The following is a 25142-nucleotide window of genomic DNA, read 5'->3' as shown; positions in this document are numbered from 1 at the left end:
CGACAAACTAATGATAACACCATCTATATGACTTAAAGACAAGAGTATCTCCCAGTGTCTCAAACCCAAAACAAAGTAAAACTGGATTAAACTAAACAAGCGGGTCATGTTTGCTTCCATTATATCGAGCTCTCAAGAAAGGAATGAAAGCATCTGTTGTTCTATTGCTCTTTTAACTCAGAAAAAATTACCCCGAAAAACAGAAAAAATTACTCAATAAAACAGATTTTTTTTTTATTTGTCAAGTGAATGCAATACGCTTCCATATATTATAACTCCTCTAAGATTATCCATTTTTTGGATTTGGAATCCACAGCTAGCCTTGCTAAAGAGACTCCAGGCCGCCATCGCCACTTAAGTTGAGCAAAATTTAGAGGAAAAGGCACGAGGTAGTAGGTGTATGACGCACATTTAAGTTGATGAAATGTTAAAACATTTTTTTATTCGATGTATAGGCTACACAACTTCACAACTGTAGAATGCAGTGATCACTTTAGGCCTACAACAATGACAAACGTACATCTGATTTTATGTCAGAGCCACAGCAGGGAGCCAATGGAGATGGTCTAAAGAGCAGCATGTGGCTCCAGAGCTGCAGGTTGCCTACCCCTGATTTAAGAAGACAAATTCTGCTTTTTTTTTTTTTTATAAATGAAAGAGATAATAGTCTCTGTAATTCAGAAAAAAATGAGATTCTTCAAGATTATTTTTCCAGTAATTCATGGAACAAAAGCAGGATTTTTTTTCCCCATGAAAACTTTTCTCAGAATTTTGAATTCTTGTTAAACTTAGAAAAAGAGGGCAAATATTTTTTTCTCAAGTGAACACATGCTTTCTTACATGAGAGGATGGAGATGAACAGTGACGCAGAGTTGGCCTGTTTTCTATTGGACAGGTAGGTGCCGGAAGGTTAGCTTAGTTAGCTTGCTGCGTAAATGTAGCTTTCCTTCAACAGCAGCTTGCAGCGTAGGAAGAAGGGCCAAGTTTGAATATGATATTCACAAACAGTAATCAAAACTGCATAGTAGGTTATACATTTAAAGTTACACTATGCAGGATTGTCGGTTACTGTTTGTAAAATTACCTGTGAAATTTTTTTGCTTTTTTGTTGTGTCTCTTGGATGCTTATGGTCTGTCACCTGGTCGCTACCTTTTTATAAAGCCCCATCTTCACCTGAGAGCTGCTGGGGTACATCCCTATAAACATCTGGAACACAGAAAATATGAAGACAATAAGAGAATACAGGCAGAGGACAAAGACTCTGCAGAAAAATACACCATCAAACACTTCTAGCTAGTTGTTACTGATAGAAATGGGTTACATCTGTATGAGTCTATACATGTTTTTGAAAATCCTGCATATTTTATCTTTAATAAACGATGCTGTTAAATATATTAAACTGGATGACCCATGGTGGATATTTGAGCTTTGGTCTTTATGATATTTTGTAGATGATGTGGCGTGTGCAGACCCTGAGGTGTGTAAGAAGATTTGTGGCAACCCAGTGGGTTGTACAGATACCGCCTACGCTAAACTGGTCATGGAGCTGCTGCCTACAGGTGAGAGACTTTTTCATTTTTTACACCTCCTGTTCTGCCCTTCGCTCGCTACATACTCTCCATAGACTCACTTTTATGCCAATCTCTGTATGTTTTCCCTCCCAGGGCTGCGAGGTTTGATGATGGCGGTTATGATCGCTGCCCTCATGTCCTCTCTGACATCCATCTTCAACAGTGCCAGCACCATTTTCACCATGGATCTATGGAAGACTTTTAGATCCTGTGCATCTGAATGGGAACTCATGATTGTGGGCAGGTATGTGACCATATGTGGACAAGCAGGCGTAACCCAAAATATGGTCCTGGTTAGAGCATGTATGCTTTATACTGCAGAACTACTTTGAGCCTGCACAATTTTAACATGTCAGGAAGTTGAACACACTTTAAAAAGCCTCTTGACAGTGGGCCTCTCTGCTGTATGCTTTTTCCACTGATGCCTAGAGTTACAGGTTAAAGGGTTATACATAATGTAGAAAATTTCATTCCCACTTAGACCATCTACAATTAAAGTATAAACCATGTACGGCATTGTAATGCTCTGTGAGTGAAATCATCCACCATATTGCGTATCAAATTATTACATTTTCTGTCATGCTCACCCAAACCATAACCCCTCTTTCCACATATTCCTACTGTAAGTAATGACTTCACCAGATTTTCTTTTCTAGCCAGCACACACACACACTTCATAACCAGTACAGTCATGTTCAAATGCACAGTTTTCCATTCCCTACAAGCTGTCCTGAGATCAAATCTTCTCCACGCCATGTCTTTGCAGATCTGAACTGAATTATTCGGCGTTAAAAACACTGATATTGTTTTTTTCATGTGTGTGCTGCAGGGTGTTTGTGCTCGTGCTGGTGGTGGTGTCCGTGCTGTGGATTCCCGTCGTCCAGGCCAGTCAGGGTGGGCAGCTTTTTATCTACATCCAGTCCATCAGCACCTACCTGCAGCCCCCAGTCTCCATCATCTTCCTCACAGGGTGCTTCTGGAAGAGGACTAATGAGAAGGTAAGGTGGTGATCACTCCCAAGAGTTGCTGAGTGTCGTAGATATCAGCTGTGGAGATGATCCAGAAATCATGACCCGGTTACTCAAGATATTCCTCGGACCTTGTTTTGAGCAGTTTCATGTAGGAACTATTTTCCCTCTCCCAGCTACACCTGCCAAATGTACAATCAGAAATAATGCATTGATATTTATTTCTTTTTTAAGATATTTTTTGGGGCATTTTAGCCTTTAATGGATAGGACAGTCAAGCGTGAAAGGGGGAGAGAGAGAGGGAGTGACATGCAGCAAAGGGCCACAGGCTGGAGTTGAAGTCCGGGCCGCTGCTGCAACAGCCTTGTACATGGGGCGCCTGCTCTATCCACTAAGCCACTGACGCCCGATATTTATTTCTAAGTGGTTACAGACACACTTCTGACGCCCGATATTTATTTCTAAGTGGTTACAGACACACTTATTTAAATGTGATTTTCTGTTTTTCTTTTTTTGGATCTGAATGTAGAAATTTGACTTTACTTTTTGCGAACATTGTCTGTTGTCTCTTTGAGTCCTGATATGATTAGATGATAAAAGCTGCACTCAAACAACTGCGACTAAAGGCATGTGTGATTCTGCTCAGGGTGCATTCTGGGGCCTGGTTGTCGGCCTGTTGGTGGGCTGCATCCGCATGTTGTTGGACTTTATTTACCCTGCACCCCTGTGCTACGAGGAGGATGACAGACCTGAGGTGCTGAAGCACGTCCATTACCTGTACTTCTCCATGCTGCTGTCGTTCATCACCCTGGTTGTGGTGGTTGCAGTCAGCCTGGCTACAGAGGAGCCCAAACCGGAGCAGGTGAAGCCACAAAATCACGCTGAGTTTGAAGTGTGACCAATGTATCATCATTTGGGTCTTTCAGAGAAGTACATCTGCCTTTTTGCTATAATTCACACCTGACTAATATGAGCAGCTTTAGGTGCCAGTCAGACATATACTGATTACTTCTGAAACGTTTACAGGAAAATAAACTTGTAAGTTAAGTTTTACATGTTTTATTTTTTCCTTCATCAGATTAGTCGTCTCACCTGGTTCACAAGGTTTGACCCAGTAGAGCCCAAAGAGCAGGTCTTCTCAGTGGAACACAGCATTAAAAGCTTAGAGATGGTCACTAGTCAGACAAATGAGATGGGAGTCACTGAAGAGAACAGTAATGGAAAAGCATGTCATCACAGGAAAGGTGGGTCTCTGTCCTGCTTTGCCATTAAAGTTTTCCAAATGACAATATATCAGTCTTGCCAGTGAACACACCCTCTCCACTATTCAGTGTCTCTCTTTCCCTCCTGAACCATCCAGACTCTTCATCCTCCATGTCCAGTGTCCAGAGCCAGTCCAAGCTGATGTCTGCCCTCTGCTGGCTGTGTGGGATGGAGAGGAGGAAGGAGGGAGATGGTAATCCCGTGACGCCTCCTCCACCTGAACAGGCTATCTGTTCTCTGGAGGAAAAGCCACGGCTACGACTCATTATCAACGTCAACCTCCTCATTTGCCTCTCTGTAACTGCCTTCATCATTGGCTACTGGGCTTAACAGGCAGGTCATGACACTCTCAATGGACACATGGTGTGTGGGGTGGAGAAAAGGGTGTGTACAGATTGTAACGTGTTTTGTTTTTCTTTAAGTGTGAGAAGAAGCTGCACTTTCTTCTTGCTCCAGTCTTAAAACTGACAGTAAAATAATTTAAGTGACACCATTTCCTTCAAAACACACGGTGACTTGCCATGTTTCACTTGTCAAACAAATCATATGACAAATGTCATCTGAAGCATGATTTTACAACACTGATGCCTGAAATTGGATCTTAATCTTGCAATCATACATGGAAGGAATGCTTAAGTCAATTTAATAAAAGCTCCATTTACACTGTCATTTGGTGAATTAATTACAGCTGAAAAACATTTCCAAACTGACTATAATGACTGATGGCAGGTGACTTCTTTTTCACACTTTGCATTGAGCTTTGATTGAGGAACAATTACGCTTTGACAAAATGACAAATAATTGCCAAGAAGAAGCTGTAAAATGTTGAACAACCTTTAATTATCAAGAGTAATGATGCATTGTATGATGCATTATGTGCAGAAAAGCCAACATAAAAATGCTGAGAAGAAATAAAAAAAAAAAACAATCAAAGAGCTGAAAAACACCCCAACAAGGTAAAGATTGTCAGCTGTAGTAAAAAATTATACACAAAGAAGAATTTGGCTGTATTTGGTCAGAGCTTTGAGTGGGAGTGATCGGTTACAAGCTTTGTATTGAAAACACATTTATCACAATCAATCTATTAGAAAAATCCCTTTTAATGTTGAAAGCTAATCTTTGAGCTTTGGTAAATCAAGTCTGTTGAAATCAAATAAAATTCAGATGGCAAACAAAATAAAATTCTACCTTACTTGTTTACTAGAAGGAAAACTATCTGGAAAATTATGGGCTGTGGAGAGGACGCCACTGGAAGACAACTGCATGTTATATTGCACAAAATATTTGGTCATTAACAACCACGATAAAGCAGAGCAGCTCTAAATTTTCATAAAATTTCCTTTGGCCCATATCCATTTCTTTGGTCCTTTACACTGGTATGTATCGTGAAGTGTGCGGCAATAATTGTAAAGCCCTTCTAAGCTGAGTGTCGCATTTAGGCAGCTGAAACGGACAAATTGGAAAATGATAAATAGATCATTAGTAGCGGGCTAACACTCAAATGTCTCCACACAACTCTGCTGAATAAAAAAAATACTAGATGTCGAGTCTTTGTGGTGCTAAAAGCAGATTCACAGATTCCCGTCTCCGAAAACATTCAGCATTGAACTTTTAGTATCGATAGGATTTATAAAAAACAAGGAGACGAGTGAAAGCTTAGCACCCTTTGAGTTCAGCTCTTATGTGTTCAGGTTATGTTTATACATTTACGCTCTGCAGTCCATTCTTAAAATACCCAGCAGTATATAGAACAAAGGGAGTTTGATATGATGTCTAATAGCTGGACAGGAGTTTTGAGGTTTCTGGTTTTAGTCTCAGCAAAACAGAACAAAAGGCAGCCATTTTTTTGTCTCCAGAAGCAGTCTGAACATCATGTGAGTGGAGCGCGAAGAGCTGGAGTGAACTGATGCATTTGAGTTACCTGTCTGATATTTTAATTCTTAACATTCAAATCTGTGACTTGGACCAGCTGAGTGAAGGAGGATGCCTCTTTTTCTTCACAGAGCGGTGAACTCTGTTTGGATCTCAGGTTCAGGGGGCGGGGGTGGGGTGTCGGCGGGCTCTTGACCAGCAGAGCTCTCCCCTTGTTGGTCCGCAATCACTTCAGGGATGAAGGCTCGCCCGAGCCCCTTCAGTGACAGGCCTCCGTCTGTGCAGGAAAATCAGGGGGACAGATCAGCAAATAAATCAGCTCAGACACATCTTGAACTTGAGCTCAAGCAATGAACCAAACTTATAATAGCCACACACACACGCACCACCTTAACACACTCGGTAAGACACCAAGGATTGATCCTTCTGCAGTACCAGTTAAAAGGATACTTTGCCCATTTTTAACCAGCTTTGTGTCATAACAATGTGCATAGTATGTGTACATGAACTGTGTTAAACTCCCCTCCATCTTACCAGCACCCCGAACTCCCTGCTCATATGCCAGCAAAAACGCGCCGGATGACATGTTTCAAGTTCTAGTTAAACGCTTCTGCCCAAACAGCAGCAAGAGCGGCGTAAATGTCACCACGACCACATGGCCCATACAAACACAAACTAGCCAAAGGAGATTGATAAGACAGAGGACTGATGAATGTCTTTCAGATTTACATACAATTATATTGTGGACATTACTATCGGTGCAGGCAATTATTTGTCAGCTAGGAAAACTACCATGGGCTTTTGGCCTGTAGGCTGACACTGATGCTGCAGCTGGCTAAACATCTTTCCTGGTTCTCGCTGTTACGTGCTGAGCGGTGCACTGGCACACTGAAATTGGACGGACCCACTCTCTGCCACAAAGGGCACACATCCCTAGACAACAACAACAGTCAATCTGGCACATTGTTGCTGGCAATAGGGCTGTTGCTCAAACTATAGATTGTACTTCTGCATTTTTGTATGCCCACCACCATGGACACAAGGAGTACAGAAGCGGATCAAGAGGAAGCGCTGCCCCTCTCTCTCTTTCAAACTTGGATCAAATGGTAGAACTAGGCAGTGCTGATCAAATATAAACCAAGATTCTGTTACTGTATAGTCTATTTCTCTCCTAAAATGTCTTCAACAACATATTTTAGTGCACTGTTTGGCTGTAATAAGAGAGTTTGTGAACAGGAAGTGAGCTCCATATTGTTTCCCATACTGTGAAAATGGAGTGAAAAAGCTGAGATTAGATGGATGTACAACCAGGCTCCCAGGAATGCCACCTTTATAAAAGAGACTTCTACAGAACAGTTGACAGGACACCTCTAACTAAAAGCAAGGTCAATAACGACTCTTTGTATTATGAATTTTTGATCCATGGAGGCTTTATATTTGTGAAACTTTACTCGAGAGGGTTAAAATGATTTAAAAATCTGTGACATCATCATGATGTAAAGTCTATTCGGGAACTAGTGGGCGCAGCCAGCAGGAGAAACACTACTGCACATATTCAGTGGGCAGCATAACACAGAAGTAAACCTGGAGGCTAGAAACTTTTATGCCGTGTGCATGGGGCGAGAAATTCTCATTGGACTTGGGGTCTGGTATCCAGAGCTTTAATACATCAATGGGTAAAGCTGAGCAGGTTCTAAGGTTCTGTTGCTGCGTCGCCTAAAATGTTTTCAGAAGTATATTTTAGTGTACTGTTGAGCTGTAATATGAGATCATTTGTTACCAGCCTGCCTCCATATTGTTTTCAGACAGCCAAGCTTGCATTCGTCACCCACCAGTGGGAGCATTTACGTGTGACGCAGTGCATTCTGGTGGTTGTAGATTATCTACCTCTTGAGTAAAATCAAATACGACAGTCCTTTTTCTCTATTTTCTCTGATCATGTCGCACCAATTTCAAAAGTATTTGCATCTTCATATAGCCTAGACAGCCTAGTTTTATGAAAAAATCTTTCCAGCAGTGAAATACTTCTTAAAGTAACATTTTTTGGAGGTGGAGGCAGTTATTGGAGAGCATCCTTGGTGTGTTAATCGTTACAAAGAAAATGCACATACAGAAAAACAGCACATGGTCAGGTTAAAGTCTGGTTAGTATGTTGGTGACAGAAAAATGTTAGCAGCCATCAGCATCGAGGACGGTGCAGGGATCGCAAGCACAGTAGCTTTGTTAGACAGCAGGGTTAAAATGCACACTAATATACATACATGTATGTATACAGTATGTGCACAGCAACATGGACATGCAGTGGACACTGAAGCAGGGCTAACACATCAGCCAATCAGATCCTTACCATTACCTGCCTTGCAAAGCTCATCTTACAGGCAGACCAGCAGCTCAGACATCTGTAATATTTACACATTTTCTGTCATGCATCAGATCACCACAGTTACATTAAGTGTGTGAGGCACTATGACAGTGAAACCACAGTGAAACCAAAAGCCGGACAGCTAAATACAGCAATGCTCTGACAGGAAACTGAAATCACACAATACTGAAAACAGTATCAGCAGGCGACCAGCGAGTGATTTCAGTCGATGCAATGCCTACACAGAAGAAGAAACTGTGTTAAACCATGTTAAGCATCACTAGAGATGTGTTCCTGTTAATGTTGTTTTATGCACCATCGTTACACACTGTTGTTCATTACATGTAGAAATACATTTTATAAATTTCTTGCTCACTGCATGAACAGTAAACTCCTTTAGTCTTTGCCTGTCTTCAATAGTAGAATGATATCAAGTACATTTACCGCTAATACTTTACTCTAAGGAATGCTTCACTCACAAAATGAATATAATCATTCACCCCATGTTACATTAAATTCATGAAGAAAACTTTGTTTTTTCTGGCATGCCTTCACGACAAAAGAAGAATCCAAAAACAGAGGAAATTCTTGATGAACTGAAGTAAGAGAGGTCTGTGTTGAACAACAGCAAAACTATATCAAAACATGCATTTACAAACTCTCTCACAACTCATTGAGTACAATCCACGTCTCATTTATGCTCAGTACTTCCCAAACAGACAGCTCTTTCTGATGGGGAACTGAAAGTAAAGTGAAACTTATATGTGCTCTATTTGAGGCCAGACTCCATTGACAAGAACAGTAATTTTACCTCACTGAACACAGAAGCTGCTGGTCTACCACTGCCTCGATCAGTTAGTAGTGTTGGTGTTATTGTGCAACTTTGCTGAATCCAAACTAACTCTTAAAAATAACAAAATCACACAGTAACACAAACAAGCTAACCGATAGAGGCAGTGGTAGACCAGTGCTGCCTGTGTTCATTGAAGTACTGTAAAGTTACTGCTTTTGCCAATGGAGTCTGGCTTTGAAGAGAGAATATATACATTTCACTTTAAGCTCAGTTCCCCGATAGAAATGGCTGTCTTTTTTTGGAAGTACTGAGCATACGACTGGATCAGTGAGTGTTGGATTCAACTGCAGGAGCTGTGTGAGAGTTTGTAAATTGATGTTTTGATATAGTTTTGCTGTTGTTAAACGCGGCCCCCCCTTTACTTCACCTCATCTTCATTTTTGGATTCTTAGATTACTGTGAAGACATGAGTAACACGAAATTTTCTTCACTAATTAAACTTAACATGGGGTGAGTGATTGATATACAACTGATCATTTTGTGGATGAAGTATCCCTTTAAGTATGATCTTGAGGTACCTGCACCTGATTATTATTTTATATTACTTTACGCTTCTACTCCGCTACAACTCAGAGGCAAATATTGTGTTTTTACTGCACTACGTTTAACAACTCTAGTTGCAGATTCAGATTATTAACACAAAATGTGACTAACAAATAAACTACAATAATGTATTATAATTTAAGTTAAGACTTTATTGATCCACATGGGATTTTTTTTGCTACTACTTTTGTACTTTTATTCACATAAGATCTTTTAATGCAGGATTTTTTCTTAAAACGTAATAAAGGAAATATTGTACCCCTTTCTTCACTACATTTCTTTTACAGCTATAGTTACTAGTTACTTTGCAGGTTATGATTTACATTCTAAACATGAGTTTATATAATATGACAAACTTAGGGTTATACAGCTCAAGAGTATATAAAGCTACCACCAACTACAACATTAAAATGGTGCACAATAGGAGTACTTCTACTTTGATACTTAAAGTATATTTTGCTGATAACACTTCTTAAAGGGATAGTGCACCCAAAAATGAAAATCCAGCCATTATCTACTCACCCATGTGCCGATGGAGGCTCAGGTGAAGTTTTAGAGTCCTCACAACACTTGCGGAGATCCAAGGGGAGAGTGGTTAGCAACACAACTCCACCTAATGGAGGCTTACGGTGCCCCAGATTCAAACGTCCAAAAACACATAATTGAAACCACAAAATATCTCCATACTGCTCGTCCGTAGTGATCCAAGTGTCCTGAAGCCCCGACATAAAAAGTTGTTCAAAAAAACATCTATTGAACTCTGTTGTTAGCCTCATTGTAGCCTGTAGCTCTAATTGCCTCGCTGTGCAGACCAGCGAAAGCACGTGAACACACATGAATGCGGTGCCCATGTCTCACGGTCTCGCGCAAGCCCATACACGTGAGCGCGGTGCACAGAGAGACAGTTATGTGTTTTTGGACATTTGAATCTGGGGCACCGTAAGCCTCTATTAGGTGGAGTTGTGTTGCTACCCACTCTCCCCTTAGACCTCCGCAAGTGTTGTGAGGACTCTAAAACTTCACCTGAACCTCCATCGGCATATGGGTGAGTAGATAATGGCTGAATTTTCATTTTTGGGTGCACTATCCCTTTAAGTAGGCTTTTAAAGACATAACTTTTACTTCTAATGGTGTATTTTTTTATTTTGTTGTTGGCTACTTTCAGTTGGGTAAACGATCTGAAAACTTCCTCCACCACTCACTATCTGAGATCTGAACACCACAGCTCTACAGAAGTGGCCTGAGATCAAAGATCCTGCTCTGTTTAGAGCTAGATGAGAGTTTCCATCGGAAAAACTTGATCATACAGTACACATGTTGTGCACACAAACACACACATACACAGAGAGATGCTTCTTCCACCAACATTTTGTTACAGTATAAGTAGACTGAAATGTTATTGCCCTTTCTTAATTCATGTTGCCATGTGTACCACTGTTTTTTTAGATGTGATTCACAGTTTTGTTATTTAAATATCTATTTATACTGCACACTGCTTCTTATACAGTATTTTAGTATAAAAATATTGAAAAACAGGATTTGTGAGACACAGGAAAAAGACTGTTTACCTGTTATGATCTTGGAGGCGGAGCCAAAGAGGCCATTACCGTTGTCATTAGCTGCAGGTTGTGGGGGCGGCGGCATGCTGGGTCGGGGCCGTGGCCTGGGCGCTGGCCTGGAGGGGCGAGGGAGGGATCCAGAGTGGTAGGACAGCGGGTTGGACTGCGAACCATCATGAGGCGGAGTGTCGGGCGGGGTGGGAGTGCTGGGGGGAGAAGGCTCCGACTCCCCCTGGGCTTGGTGGGCTTGAGGAGGCTGCGGGGGCGGGTGGCTCGGGGCGTGGATCGGGCTGTCTTTGCCTTGGTGGCGTCGGGGGGTGATGGGTGGGTGATGAGAGCCGGATGTCTGGGTGTTACTGGGCTGGGAGGCAAAGGGGCTGAACTGCTTGGGCGGGGCTGGGGCCTGCTTCTTGGTGCCTTTGGAGGAAAACATAATTATATCATAATATTAACTAGAAAAGTACAATCAGTGGAGCGCAGATCTCCAACAGGCGGCCACCCAAGCTGACTGTGGCCACTATCAACACTTCCTTTAATTTCAGAAGATGTGCTGCAGTGCAAATACACGCCTTGTCCATTTTTATGGAGCCATGGCGTGTCGCAAAGAGCAGATCAAATTTTCCTACGAACAAGCAGTGTGAGTCTTTTGATCTCTTTGATTCATTTTGTTCATAACTGGACTTTTAACTTTGTCTGTAGACTACAGTTCAACAACAATAAACACAATTAACATATACCAAAAAAGAAACCAATTAACTCCGTAGCCTGCTAACTTATTTATGGAAGAAGCACAATTATCAAGGGAAAATTACCAAATCAACAAAATCTCCAAGTCTACAAAATTGTGCAGGCAATACACTCTTCTGAAATGGTGGACAGAACAAAACTTAACAGCAGCTGCGACCAGTGGCTTTGTCCCTACTGGCTTCCTTACAGTCAAGATGGCGGCAAAGATAATATTTTATTTTATTAATATTTTATTTCATCTTCTATTGTGCCTAAATGTAGCAGATCATAATATATTTGGTATGGAAGTATTCTGCAGATGCTCTAGTTCAAAATGAGACCAAACTTTTCTTTGGATGTCAGTATTTGAGCCATGATGAAAGCCAAACTAGGGCCTGTAACCGAGTCGGTGAAGATTCTCAGTCATCCAGGTCATGGTAATCATAAGTGCTATATCGTAGGCAACTGGACTTGTGTGAGTTTCATGAAGACGTTTCGCCATCTACGTCAAACTGGAACGACAATCGTTAAACAGAGGAGGTGGCCTATGACACCACTTATCACCCACTTACAACACAGTCTTGGGATCCCTTCCCAGACATCTTAACACCCATTCTCACCTGGACCCATCTAACCCTGATGACACACAAGATGGCGGGGTAGGTCAATGACTCACCTGTGACCTCAACGACTCTGTAAGTGTTCACACCCACATGGAGTTTAAAGCCTACGACTCCGCACCTGTCAGTTAGAACTGAAGAAGCCTCTTGGATGAGAGGCGAAACATCTTCAAGAAGCTTAAACAAGTCCAGTTGCCTACGATATAACAGACTACTGTAGGTAAGACTTGTTGTTCAAGCAGGTGTCTGGAAAACTTGCGGCCCATACTGGCCAGTTAAGAGGAGTGGAGTGATTCACCCCAACCACCACAGAGATCCTTGAGCATACAGTCATAACTGTGCACACAAAATATTAGGCTAATAAGTCCAGTAGTTTGTGAGATTAGCTGCAGACAGACAGATACACACACACCCTACAGGCTTATGCCTGGTGGAGATATTAACAATATTGATAGTATTAAATAATCAAAATAGGAATTCTCATTCTCTCACCTCTGCGAACCATGTGTGGACTAGGCCCCCTGGATCCGCCCTGAGAGTGAGGGGTTCCTACAGACAGATGGACCGAACCATTTCTCTGGGGAGGCGGGGTGGACGTGACCTCACGGGCTGGGCTGTGGGAATACAACAAATCCAAATGTTAATGCATGAAAATGTCATCTGCACAATTTGAACAAGGAAGTGCTAAAAGAATGCATGCAATGAATAAAACAAACATTTCTATTCTGAAGATAATTATTATATTAGATGGTTATCACACAAGGAATAACTCACAAAATAATCTAAAGACAAGTGTAGAGAGGAGGATGCAAAATCAGTTTGTTCAGAAGTTCAGTGATGTGTTACATGCAAAATCAGACAATCAACACTCAGACAGACGCTGACAGGCAGGCAAGACGGAGGGGAAGTAGATCTTTAAAAATAGACTGGTCAATCATCACAACAAGCAGGAGGGAGGATAAAAGTTGCCTGTAATCAAAGCATCACATGATTTTTGTTGCATTACATTCTTAATTTGTTAAATGAAGCCAAATTTTTAAAAGATGTGGACATTATAGACATTGTTATTCTCATGATTTTCTATTTTATGACGTCCGACACGGGAACTGAAAACTCAAAGACCAATCAAACACATGACAAACACAAAGGGTGGGTGAGCTCCAGATTGGTTGATTGGCTGCGAGCAGGCGGTGGAGTATTGTTGCGACCTCAGCTCGCTCCTCCTTACCTGCTCTCCTCTGCGCTGAGCTGGGTTACAATCTGAGGTTGCACTGTGGCTACCTGGACCCCACCACCCAGACCACCACCAACACCACCACCACTACTAGCACCACTCAGGCCAGGCTGCTCAGCCTCTGTAGCCGGGGATGAAAGCTGGGGCTGGGGCTCAGGCTGGGCAGGACCCCCGGCTTCCAGAGGGGGCAGTGGGGGTTGAAAGGTGGGTGAGGTTAGCTGTGGCTGCTTTCTATTTACAGTGCTGGCTCTACGTGGAGTGGGCTCCGGCTGTTTGTTAACAGTGCTAGGGAGGGGGGGAGAGGGGAGAGAGTTCAGGAAGGCAAACCACACGCCATTGGACAGAATGAAAGAACAGGAGACCGAGAGACAGAGACAGAAAAACAGCGAGAGCAGAGACAGACAGAGAGAGATGGTGCAGGAGACAGAAAGAGACGCCACTTCCTGAGTTCAATCAAACCAGTTCAGAAAGAAGAACCCAAAAAGGACATAAAACCACATGACAGTGACCTTTTAAAATAGAACAACTTTGAACTGCGACATCTCTGCAGGGACAGAAGAGACAGATGCCACACCATACAAACAAAATGCAACAGAGGAAGCCCACACAAAACATAAAACCAGCAACCTACAGTGTGACCTAAGCTTTAATTAGGAAACAAAGAAGATAACACAAGAGTACACAAGAGTAACACACCAGAATTATAGCTGTAGACAAAATGGTATCCCAATGAGACGGAAATAATGTTTAAAATGGTTTGTTTTTGTCTGCTTGTTCATCATGTTCAGTACCAATCTTGAGGAAAAAATAACTGACTTAGCTTGTGCTGAAATCACCTAAACAGTAACAGAAATGTGGTGCAAAAATCACAGAAATACATCATTCCCTTCTTTTACTTATCAGTATCTGGATTCATGGGAGCTACATTGGGCTGCGGCACAGCTTTGAAGTCTGGACTGGGCAGATCTTCAGTGGGTGTTTCTGTGACTGTGATGGACTCGTTGGCCACTACATAGAGGGCCGACACGACCGGGCCCCGCGACTCCTGCCTGCCCAGTGTCTTGGGACGGGACGGGAGGGTGAGGGGCAGGCTGAGGCTGAGGTTGGGGCGAGGCAGGTACCTGTCTTTACGGGGAGTGTGACTGTCCCCGTCCTGCCCCACCAGGCTGCCGGGGCGTTTTCTTTCCAGGCCAGGTTCGGGATCTGGGGTGGCGGGGTGGGTGGGCATGGCAAACATGCCCGACACGTTGAAGTCCACCTCTGGAGGGAGGAAGGTGAGGAGCAAATACAGAAGGCATCATGAAAATTGCAGTTGCGGTAAAGATGATCTCTTAAGGCCATGATCAGACCAGAGTGTGCTTCCACAGCCTGGGGGCAGCTTCTTGTGATTGTTTTCAATGAGAAAGAAGCGGTTTTACCGCCTTGTGTTTTGAGTTAAGCTAAGGAAAGGCGATTGGGTGGCTACCTAGCAACAATACAAATATAAGGTAATAAAATAAAGACGCGGCAAGCTACAAAAAGTGCTGTCTGATTGGGGCAGGCTTCAACAAAAAAAGGTAGTGGGGCGCTCTTCTGTCTGATTGGGGCCTAATGCTTGGAAATAATTTACAGTAGTAAATATCAAGTGTGGGATGATCAATAATTTTACTGTTAGACATAAGAAAAGGATAAATTGTAATAACTTTGCCATCATCAGATCAAAAATTTCAAATTTGTCCAATTCTTTGTTTTTCAATGTGTTTGTGATCAGCACCAATCTTTAAAAATGTGTCTGGGGTGGCATTGTCTCCACACAGTTCTCAACATGGAGGAGGCTTAGCCAGTAGCTAGCAGCTAACGTTGCTAACTCCATCAACAGTAAGAGAGCCAACATGGTAAACCTGGGGGGAAAACAGGAGGTTGGGTGCTATGCTTCTGTGATAATGCTGTCCTGATATCAACAGTAACAAACAGAGATGTTTTACCTTCAGGGAAGAACCAATCAGCATGCTGAATAATGGGCTCAATGATGGCGACCACATGGACAGATGTAGCTGCTGCCATCTCTGCCAGCGTCCTAACCACACAGCCACAGACAGACGAGGAACATCAACCTCAGCTTCAATTTGTACCCCGAACGTCAACATGAATATGAGGTAAAAGTACATAGGTCTTACCCCTCAGTCTTGGCCCACAGCAGGTTGGGCCCCAGGACTATGGCGATGTTGCTGGGAGTCATCTTGTTAACCTCACTGTCCTGAGCCAGTTTAGCCAGAAACTTCACCAGATACCTGAAACAGAGACTCGAGCTGCTTTAAAAACCTCCAAACTGCTGAAACGGCTTTTCATTACAGGCTAGCTAATAGATTTCCTAAGCCATTGGTTCCCTAAGCAAAGTGATGACCTTGATGTGAATATGAGCTGTGAGCAACTCAAACAAAGCAAGGCATGAAGAAGTCATTTCTTTAAAGAACTGAGAGAAACTTAAAAAAAAAACAAAGATAATTTTCTGTGACAGATATACATTTCCTCTTTTACTTTTCATTTCAGTTCTTCAAAAACATCTTCAACCCTTCAGATCTAACTATTAGACCCCAGGTTGGGAAACATTGTTCATAGCAGAATGTGGCATATCCAGGTATGGTGTGGTGCAGCAGTGGAGAGCATCCTCACCTACACAGTAACAGCAGGTGTCTTCCGAATGGCTTACTTTTTCTTTTTACTGCCCTTAAAAATTACATACTCTTGCATGCAGTATGCACACTATCAGGACATACTTCTACTTGATAACATCACACCCTGAACTTTGACCCTCCTGCTCATATATCCGTTACCTTAGAGATAAGACAAAACGCAATTCGCCAAGCCCGCCAGAGACAACGGAGGCAGCTCTGATGTTGTTATGCAATAGTAATGACTGTACACACTGTAGTTTCTCACATATTATACTCACGATCGTAATATAAGCTTTGCGTTTCTATGTTATTGTTATTTAATACGTATGTCTTTTTGTTGTTGGTTATATTCATGATTATTTTGTTCAGGTAAACAATTAATGTTCCTGTTATTACTATTCGACTGGTCAATAGTCACTTGAATGTGCTGTCATCCATCATTAGAGGTTCTGACAGGCTTCATTTTTGGCATACTGAATTTAACATACTATGTTTTGGGACATAGTCTATACAGTATGGTAATATGTATATTGGACCGCACAGTGTGGTTTGGTAAGATGCTGGCTGAGGACAGGACACAGCTGGACAAAGTGACTGAACCTACAACTACTGGATGCGATCTCCCACCCTGGAAATCTATAAGGCTAAGCTACAAATTACGCCCATATAGGACCCCTCTCACCTGGCTAACAACGTTTTTAATTTCCTTCCATCTCACAAAAGACTAAAGCCCTCTATACACTGTGCGATTTTAACAATCTTATAAGACTATTGCATGACACACTGTGTGACGTGGATCTAATAAACTTTGGTACGACATCAAGTTTGATGTGTGCAGATTGTACGATGGTCGTTTACTACTGAATCGCAGGTTACGACGTACGTCAATATGCACCGCATCAGCGTACGTCATCCACCTGCGCCACCATGGTAAGAGAAAAATTGATCGATAATACGTCCATGAGCAAAACAAACACAATGAAGAAAGAAGCCCTTGTTGTCATGTTCGTTTTACCTCCAAGGCAAGCGATCATTTGTTTGGGTTTAGCGCCGGTGTTGCGGTGACCATTGCGTCATTTCCTGCTGCATTTCTATTGGTTGATTAGTAGACGTACTGTAGGTAGTAGCAGCTGTCACACTGTGAGGTAGTCATCCTAAATTTCTGACACCGTCAGAATTTTATCTCAGGTCATCTTTGGTCGCAAGACGTTGACAACGGCCGTCCTTGAACCTGTCTCACAGTGCGACGTAAGACCACCCTTTTAGAGCCACGACCAAAGATTTCGCCACGTTTCTCCCACGATGGTCATCTTTCGTCTGGGACAGCCCAAAATCGCACAGTGTATACCGGCCATAGGAGAAATTAATACCAGAACACCCAGATTCCAAAACAGCACCTATCCTGAAGCTGTCCGCCTCCTTAACATTACAAACATAACAGGCCACTTGTCAGGTTGAATAATTTTGCAGTAGGGCAGATGTTTTTAATGCACTTGATGCACTTAATCCAGTAGATCGTTAGATGCTGCTGCTAATTTTTGATTTATGTTGATGTAGCAATGAAGTATTGAAGTTTTAATCAGAAGTGAGTGCTGTATTAAGATGTTTAATAAGGCAACGAAATGACTCCAACAGGTTAAAATCTGCAGTATCAGTGATTAAAGTGAAAAAAGGGAACAAGAAATAACTTCACATTCACTTCGGCTGATGTACTTTTAGAAAGTAGCACTTTTAGAAAGTAGCACCTATCTCCGCTGTGGCAACACCACGTTGCATTGCATCATCTGAACTGAATACAATTTAGCTGAGGATGCTCTTACCTGAAGTTTGCCTTGTGAGTCTTTGGCAGTCCGTCACATGTCACCCACAAAGCCTGAAGCCTCTTATCAGGGTCAGACACACTGAAACCACACACACAAGATATTTGCTTGTCACACAAGTATCGGAATAACTAAGACGACCTGTGAGCACACACAGCTTCAGGTGTGTTTAACGTTTATTAGCACACAGTGAGTTTGTTTTACAGGGTATTAAAAGAGCCCTATCTGTGTGTCTTCTTACTTGGAGGCCTGTATCCACTCGTCGTACAGGCTAAAAGTCATTAGAGGTTCAGGAAGCTCCCTGAGGTAGGACTTCAGGGCTCCTGTGTGTGGAGAGAAAAGCTATGAGAAAAGGATCTGGACCAGCTGGTTTGACTTTTTGAGGATTTGTAGAAGACGCTGTACCCGCGACGGCGTGGGGATCAGAGTAGAACTCCTCGAGCTGCGAGGTGGAGCAGTCCAACGCTGCTTTCAGCTTCTTCAGTTTTGAAGCTCCTGCAGCTATTCTGAAGAGACCCTGCCAGGAAAATACAGACAAAATGGCTGAATGTGCTTTTTTCTCAGACAGGTACAGGTGACTGGTTTCAATCCTAAAATTAAGGAAGTAAGTCTGGGTTGGTGACAGGAAAGAAGAAGTAAAGCAAACAAAGTGTACTATCTAGCAAATGACTGAGAAAGTCATGACAGGAATTGTTCTTGTTACCATTAGAGATGTGGCTCTTTCGGGATGAGTAGCAGACAGACATAGAGCAAGAGTTTTATTTCCGTTAATAAAATTGTCCTCCTTGGGGAGTCTAGTGATACGGTTACATCTGAAGAGTCCAATAGCGAATATACTAATGCATAACAGATGCCTGCGCACACACACACACACACACACACACACACACACACACACACACACACACACACACACACACACACACACACACACACACTACACAGTGCTTATTCCCGCAGCCTCAAGCCTAACTGACCACAAGCTGGCCACGGATGTTTCCAGTCTGTGGGTGCCATCATTTCTAGAGAGCAGTCCTCATGACCCACCTCTCCTTCCAGTGAAGATTTATGAGTACAAATTTATGTCCAAATTCTGGTTATTTAAGCCTCAACTTTGCCCTACTTTACCAAAGTTTCCGCTGCTCTTCTGCAAAGACACAGACTGTATAAAAGAAGTGGATGTAGCCACTACTGACTCCTGTTTTGAAGCCTCGATTGAGTTTGGCATTTTGGCCGTCGCTGTCTTAGTTTTTTGGAGCCAGAAGTGACCATATTTGGTGGAGGAGCAAGGGATGGATCTGACTGAGAACTTGAGGACACTGCCTCAATAGTGACCGGTCAATCACAACGTAGCCATGCCCCAAAGATAGAAACAAACAAAGATAGAAAGCCAAACCAGCCAAAGGTAATCTAATTTTTTTTTAAAAAAGGAAAAAAAATAAATAAATCACAAAATAAAAAATTATTAAAAAGTATATATTTATAAAAGTAAATTTAAACAATTATTTAATTTTATTTAATTACTTCCACCAAGGAGGTTATGTTTTCGCCAGCGCTGGTCTGTTTGTTTGTTTGTTTGTTTGTTTGTCTGCAAAATAACTCAAAAACTTATGAATGGATTTTGATGAAATTTTCGGGAAAGGTGGATAATGGGACAAGGAACAGATGATACAATTTTGGTGGTGATCGGTTGAAGCAAAGTGGATAAAATAATAAATAAAATCTATTGTCCGACAGCCTCAGCAGCAATTCCAATTTCTAAAGACGGTGAAAATAGCACGGGTGGCCGGAAAGCACGTCTTGTTCTACTTGCTAAATATTGTTGTAATTTTAAAGTTGGAAGTCTGTGTTGGAAAAAAAAGAAAGTGAAAAATACAAAAAAACATATATTCTGTGTTGGTACAAAATAAAAATGAAATAAATACACCACAGTGTCTCCATGGTGAAGGCATATATAACCTAATAATAATGATAGTGATGCAAATAACCTAATTGTGATGCAGGCTGCAAAATCTGATGCAGAGGGGGAGGGAATATCACCTACTTGGCGGAGGCCTGCACTCTCTGAGTGCTTTTCTAGTTATTTAAGTTTTCAGCTTCCATATTTGCCACAAAAGTTAAAAATGGCTGCTAGGTGGCAAAGAAGCGTGCAGTTGATCCTTTAATAAAACAACGGATTTTCTCCAATTGTAAATAATGCATAACATCCTTGATCCGATGTCCATATGTTGGAGGTGAAGAGTCCTTCCATTTACACAGGATGAGCCTTCTGGCCAGAAGTGAGCAGAAAGAGACAATGTCCGCTTGGGCTCTACTTAAATTAACATCTAGAGGAGCTACTCCAAATATTGTTATGACAGTCCAAACATTGTTGAATAAGTTTTAAATATCAAATCTCAGAAATGAAATAGTTTCAGACATGACCAGAACATGTGACATACTGTGGCTGAAGACTGTTTTCACCTGTCACACATAGGATCAATATCACTGCTAATCTTAGCCAAACGAGCTCTGGACCAGTGGAGTCAGTGTACAATCTTAAATTGAACAACAGTGTGTCTCAAACAGATAGAAGATGAATACATTTTTTGAATAGCTTTATGTCACACCTCGTCCAATATCTGCTCTCCCATCCCATCCCAAGAGTCCAAAGCTGAAGTACTTTTTCCGATTAACTTTTTTTCTCACATAGTTTTAGTTTTTAGCTTTAGCTGTCTATAATAACCTTGGTGCTGACACTATCTCTCTGTCCATACCTCCTCCTTCATGCCGGTCTCCAGCAGCATCATGACGCAGGCCTCTATGGGCAGAGCGATCTCTCGGTTACTCCTCTTCAGGTGCTCCTCCAGAGCCGTGCCGAACGCCGGCTTCTCCATCCATGTGTCTAGGAGAGAGGCCAGTGTCTTTATATTTATCTGAGTGTGTGGCAGCATTTCTGTCCAAAGGTTATGTTTGTTATAATGTGTGCAGATTTAATGTCTTGCTGTTTACCTTGCTGTATTTGGATATTTGGTATAGCTGCCTCCAGAGCTGCCAGAGACCTCCTGTGATAGTCTGCCTGGGCCTCTAATAACTGATATAAAATCACAGCTCATTCAAACAAACCTTTGGCACACAGCATTCATACTGCATCAGCAAATACAGTTACAGTGGAGTGGACCGTATTTGCATGACATTTCCATTTCAGTTGTAGGTCAGTTACACTAAACTGAGGTGCACTCACCATGACATAATAGCGTGCATAATCTCCCTCTTTGGAAGCAAAGTTGTACAAATCTGCAGAGAGCTGGTCCTGTAGGAGGAAAATACAGATATATTTCCATACATGGCAAACATTATGGCAACTTTAAACCTTATACTTGACCTTGCACAGAAACTTTTCATAAAAGGTGCCGACGACCTCAAGATGACACAGCAATGACCTTTAATTACGTGGCCCTAATAATGTGCGTAGTGTGTTTGTTCCTGTTACAAGGCTTCCTTTGTTTAGCCAGTTCATAAGATATGATCTTAACCTGAGGAAGAGGCCCCAGCTGGAATGTACAGCCATTACACTACACATGCCTTGATTAAATACTGTGCATACAGCATACCTACACCACAGCTGGTAACGAACTGTTATGTGTGTGACAGCTGCAGAAACTGCACTTCAAGTAAGAACTCAGACAAGTGTGCATTGCAGGAGAGATTTAAAGCAAACCTACCTTGCATATTTCTACTTTGTTGAGAGCCTCGTCCATCTCGTCTTTGAGAGAATCGGCCTTAGCTGCCATGGCCTGGTTGTTGGACTTTGTTGCCTGGTACCACCTGTAGACCAAGACGTGATTTAGACATTTAGGCATGTGTACAGTAAACATGAGTGGGTTTCATTTAAAACTTTTTCATTGGTTCCTTGGCTGATGACCAGAATTGCCTGATTTCCAGCTTGACCGTCCGCAACTGTTGTTACCCGTTCTCATTCCAAGGTCGTCAAATACCAACACTTTGTCACACCCCCTCATTAGCAGCTTTTCAGACCCTCTTAGTGACTTTATTTCTAGAAAGCGACAAGTGACAAATTTAGTAACTTAATTAGAGTAATGGCAGTGAGCAGCTCCTCTTCCAGCAGTGCAGGGTCTTTCCTTTTCTTACGCTGTTAACAGTGTGGGGCAGGCAGGAGGAGAGGAGACGCTGCTCGCTGCAGCCGTGGGAGTTAATATATATAGCCTACTGTACACACATCTTTACATTCTCGTAAATACTGACTGATAAAGTGTGTTGTACAAATAAATACTAGGGATGCACAATATTGGATTTTTTGTCGATATCCGATATATCACAATTTTTTGTCCGATAACCGCTACCGATTTTGATATATCCACTTTTTCCCCACCTAAATTTAGTGATCATCAAGTCTCTTCTGTAGTGGAATTATCATCATATTATGCATGCATACTCTTATCGTGATGGCCCACCAGTAGTCGGAGATGTGAAATAAAATGCTTTGTTTTAATGTGTGTAATATTCATTTCTTGTACAAAATAAGAAAAGCACATTAGCCGATTCATTTTAAAGCCGATAATGACCGATACCGATGATGTACCGATATCATCATTATGTTGGCTGATTCCAATATTTCATTGATGACATGATATTATTTTGGATCTCTAATAAATACATAACATTAAATAGATATAAATACTTGACTCAATTAGGCCCTGTTCTCTTGTATGCAAATGGTTTGTTTGAGCATAAATAAATCTGTTGTACCTGTTGCCTTTTAACATGTTAGATGAAGTGGAATTAATTTTCAGTTGGACTTAATTTGTACAATAAAAGCTCTGTCCAGTAGCCTGGAGCCCTTTCTCATTTGATGGAAAAGTTATTCAATCCCCAGTGTTTTATTATGATAATAAAATTACATTTTCCTCAAAAGAAAAGTTAAAAAATCGTTTGTGTGTGCTGTCAATTTCCGTTCTTAGACAGAAAGAAAATCGAAATCCACCAAGATCACAAAGATCTACGACAACAGTCACAAAACCCTAACCCTAGACATGCAAAAACTAAAGTTAACATTTGAAAATGATGGGGCTAAATAAAGACTATAATCCAGTGTACCTCGTTTTGGCTGAGTCATAGTCCAGAACCAGCTTAGCGAGTTGTTTTCTCTGCTTTAGTATATTGGGAATGTCAACCTGTGGGAGAAACAGTGAGGATTATGAGTACAGCAGTCAACACTGACACTTTTCCCGTGAGAACATTTTGTCAATATCAATCATGCAGAATAATATAACACAAAAAGATACTAGAGGCCATGTTGAATTTGGCACAACCGTGAGATTAAAGATTGTGTGCAGATCCTGTACAAGCTCACTCAGTGTTTCAGTCAATAGTAATTTGCCTTAAAATACACATTTACTATTTAATTACAGGTACACGAAGGCCATAAGTGAACACTACAGTATGGAGAGAGCTGCAGTGTTTTTACCTCTGCCAGCTGGTTGAGAGGATCCAGGATGTCTCTCTCGAGCTGAACTTCATGCTGCATCAGTTCAGTCGCTAACCTGCTCTCAGCCTCCCCACACACATCCATCATCTTGCTGCACACACACAGAGGAATGTATATTACAAATATGACTGTTATAAATACTTTTCTCCCAGTGGATTTTTTAATATATTAAAAAAAACACATATGCACAAGAGGGCCCTTGCATAGATGGATTACTGAATGGGCCTACCAGGCACAGGCCAAAAGGCCAAAGTATCAGGGGCCCCTGCCTTCACCTGCAAAATGTGACTTGAACTGACTGTGAATGGCCACAAAGAAATATAAAAGAACTACAAAGAGACACAAAATGACCAGAAAGATAGTGGTCCCCACATAATTAATGTATATGTATGCTTCTTTTTCTTTTAAATACCAGTGTCCCCTTGTATCATTCTGTGTCCTGTCTCTAAATTCAGAGGTTTCTGGGAGTCCATGAACGCATCACAGGCTTTGTTTTTCTTCCCCATCAGCCGCAGCTTGAGACTTGTGGGGTAAATAATTCACAGCTGATCAGATCAGATCAGATCGATGGCTGAGAGGAGCAGCTGTTTGTGAGTGAAAGCAAACTTTTAGACTGAGCAGAATGAATTTTTAGGTTTCACTTTCAATGCACCTGACGTTCAGCTGCTCCCCTCTGCCTCGAGTGTGCTCCGGAAGTGTGGTGCAATAAATAACCAAACGGTCTACATATTTCAGTAGCTCTCCTAATGAACAGTCCAGCTACAAAAATAGAAAATCTATTTGTGGTGGCAGGTGTTTTAATCGTGGCGGACCACCACAAATCAATGAGTGTGTGGGAAACCCTGAAAGAGATGCAAAATGACCAGAAAGAGACACAAAACACCTACAAAGAGATTCAGTACAACTACAAAAAGGCGCAAAACAATCAATAAACGACAAAAAATGACTACACAGAGACACAAAATGACTAGAAACAGACCGTACAGAGATGCGTAAGGACTACAAAGAGACGCTAAACAACAACAAAATGAGGCTAACCAGCTACAAGGTCTGTGTGTCTTTCTCCTATGTGGGAGAGGTGGTGGGGCCTCTTGCATGTCTGTGCGTAGGGGTCCACTGTCTCATAATCTGCTTATGGCCCCTTGTGAGACTCTTTACATTCCTTCCACTCAAATAATCATTTTTAATGTTGAACTTTGGTTAATGAGGATCAATCAAATTTATTTTTGAGATATTTTTGAGGCATCTCACCCAATCAGACCCTCGTCTCCCAGCTGACTGCCTCCCTCCTGCATGGCCTGGGACAGCATTGTAAGGGGCAGCTTTTTCTGCAAACAGACCAGCAAATAAAATTTACAGATGTAAAAAAAATGTGGTACAAACATGACCAAATGATCAGCAGTTAGGATTAAGGTAATTACTGTAAACAATCTTTGTCAATCTTGCCATTAGTATCATGTAAGCTGTGGATGTTTACTCAGTGTGTTGTCTGTTTTACTGTGTGTGTGGCTGAGGTCGGTCTGTTATTCAGCGATAGTGAAGCTGGCAGGAGGTCAGCGCTGAATATTTTTCTCCTGAGTCTCTCTCATATCAGTGTGTTATATAAGA

The 25142-nt window shown here is 41.8% G+C and overlaps 2 protein-coding genes across 7 annotated transcripts in view; one reads left to right on the top strand and one right to left on the bottom strand.

Annotated features, from left to right (window-relative positions):
- slc5a11 (solute carrier family 5 member 11) overlaps positions 1 to 4472 on the top strand; it is a 13599-nt gene extending 9127 nt beyond the window's left edge. For both annotated transcript variants that reach the window (XM_050068499.1, XM_050068501.1), the window contains exons 11-16: positions 1453 to 1560; positions 1666 to 1816; positions 2402 to 2570; positions 3187 to 3402; positions 3619 to 3784; positions 3901 to 4472. In XM_050068499.1, the coding sequence (XP_049924456.1) occupies positions 1453 to 1560; positions 1666 to 1816; positions 2402 to 2570; positions 3187 to 3402; positions 3619 to 3784; positions 3901 to 4133 (1043 nt within the window). In that variant the 3' untranslated portion in view covers positions 4134 to 4472. The remainder of the gene's footprint in view (positions 1 to 1452; positions 1561 to 1665; positions 1817 to 2401; positions 2571 to 3186; positions 3403 to 3618; positions 3785 to 3900) is intronic.
- A 149-nt stretch (positions 4473 to 4621) lies between these two features.
- arhgap17b (Rho GTPase activating protein 17b) overlaps positions 4622 to 25142 on the bottom strand; it is a 39396-nt gene continuing 18875 nt past the window's right edge. Inside the window, exons 4-21 of one of the 5 annotated variants that reach the window (XM_050068496.1) lie at positions 24786 to 24862; positions 23514 to 23625; positions 23144 to 23220; positions 21751 to 21853; positions 21270 to 21338; positions 21038 to 21119; positions 20803 to 20930; positions 18452 to 18563; positions 18288 to 18369; positions 18047 to 18127; positions 15729 to 15842; positions 15537 to 15628; positions 14694 to 14832; positions 13567 to 13857; positions 12831 to 12952; positions 11002 to 11409; positions 8029 to 8074; positions 5838 to 5952 (exon numbers count right to left, since the gene is read on the bottom strand). In XM_050068496.1, the coding sequence (XP_049924453.1) occupies positions 8067 to 8074; positions 11002 to 11409; positions 12831 to 12952; positions 13567 to 13857; positions 14694 to 14832; positions 15537 to 15628; positions 15729 to 15842; positions 18047 to 18127; positions 18288 to 18369; positions 18452 to 18563; positions 20803 to 20930; positions 21038 to 21119; positions 21270 to 21338; positions 21751 to 21853; positions 23144 to 23220; positions 23514 to 23625; positions 24786 to 24862 (2097 nt within the window). In that variant the 3' untranslated portion in view covers positions 5838 to 5952; positions 8029 to 8066. Of the gene's footprint in view, positions 5953 to 8022; positions 8075 to 11001; positions 11410 to 12830; positions 12953 to 13566; positions 13858 to 14693; positions 14833 to 15536; positions 15629 to 15728; positions 15843 to 18046; positions 18128 to 18287; positions 18370 to 18451; positions 18564 to 20802; positions 20931 to 21037; positions 21120 to 21269; positions 21339 to 21750; positions 21854 to 23143; positions 23221 to 23513; positions 23626 to 24785; positions 24863 to 25142 lie in introns of all 5 variants that reach the window. The other 4 variants (XM_050068497.1, XM_050068495.1, XM_050068494.1 and 1 more) reach the window with 4 other exon arrangements.

Source organism: Epinephelus moara, chromosome 18 (genome assembly GCF_006386435.1).
Source record: "Epinephelus moara isolate mb chromosome 18, YSFRI_EMoa_1.0, whole genome shotgun sequence".
In the NCBI taxonomy this organism is placed as follows: Eukaryota; Metazoa; Chordata; class Actinopteri; order Perciformes; family Serranidae; genus Epinephelus; species Epinephelus moara.
The sequence above is the reverse complement of the archived record's forward strand: the minus strand, read 5'-3'. Positions and strand labels throughout refer to the sequence as shown.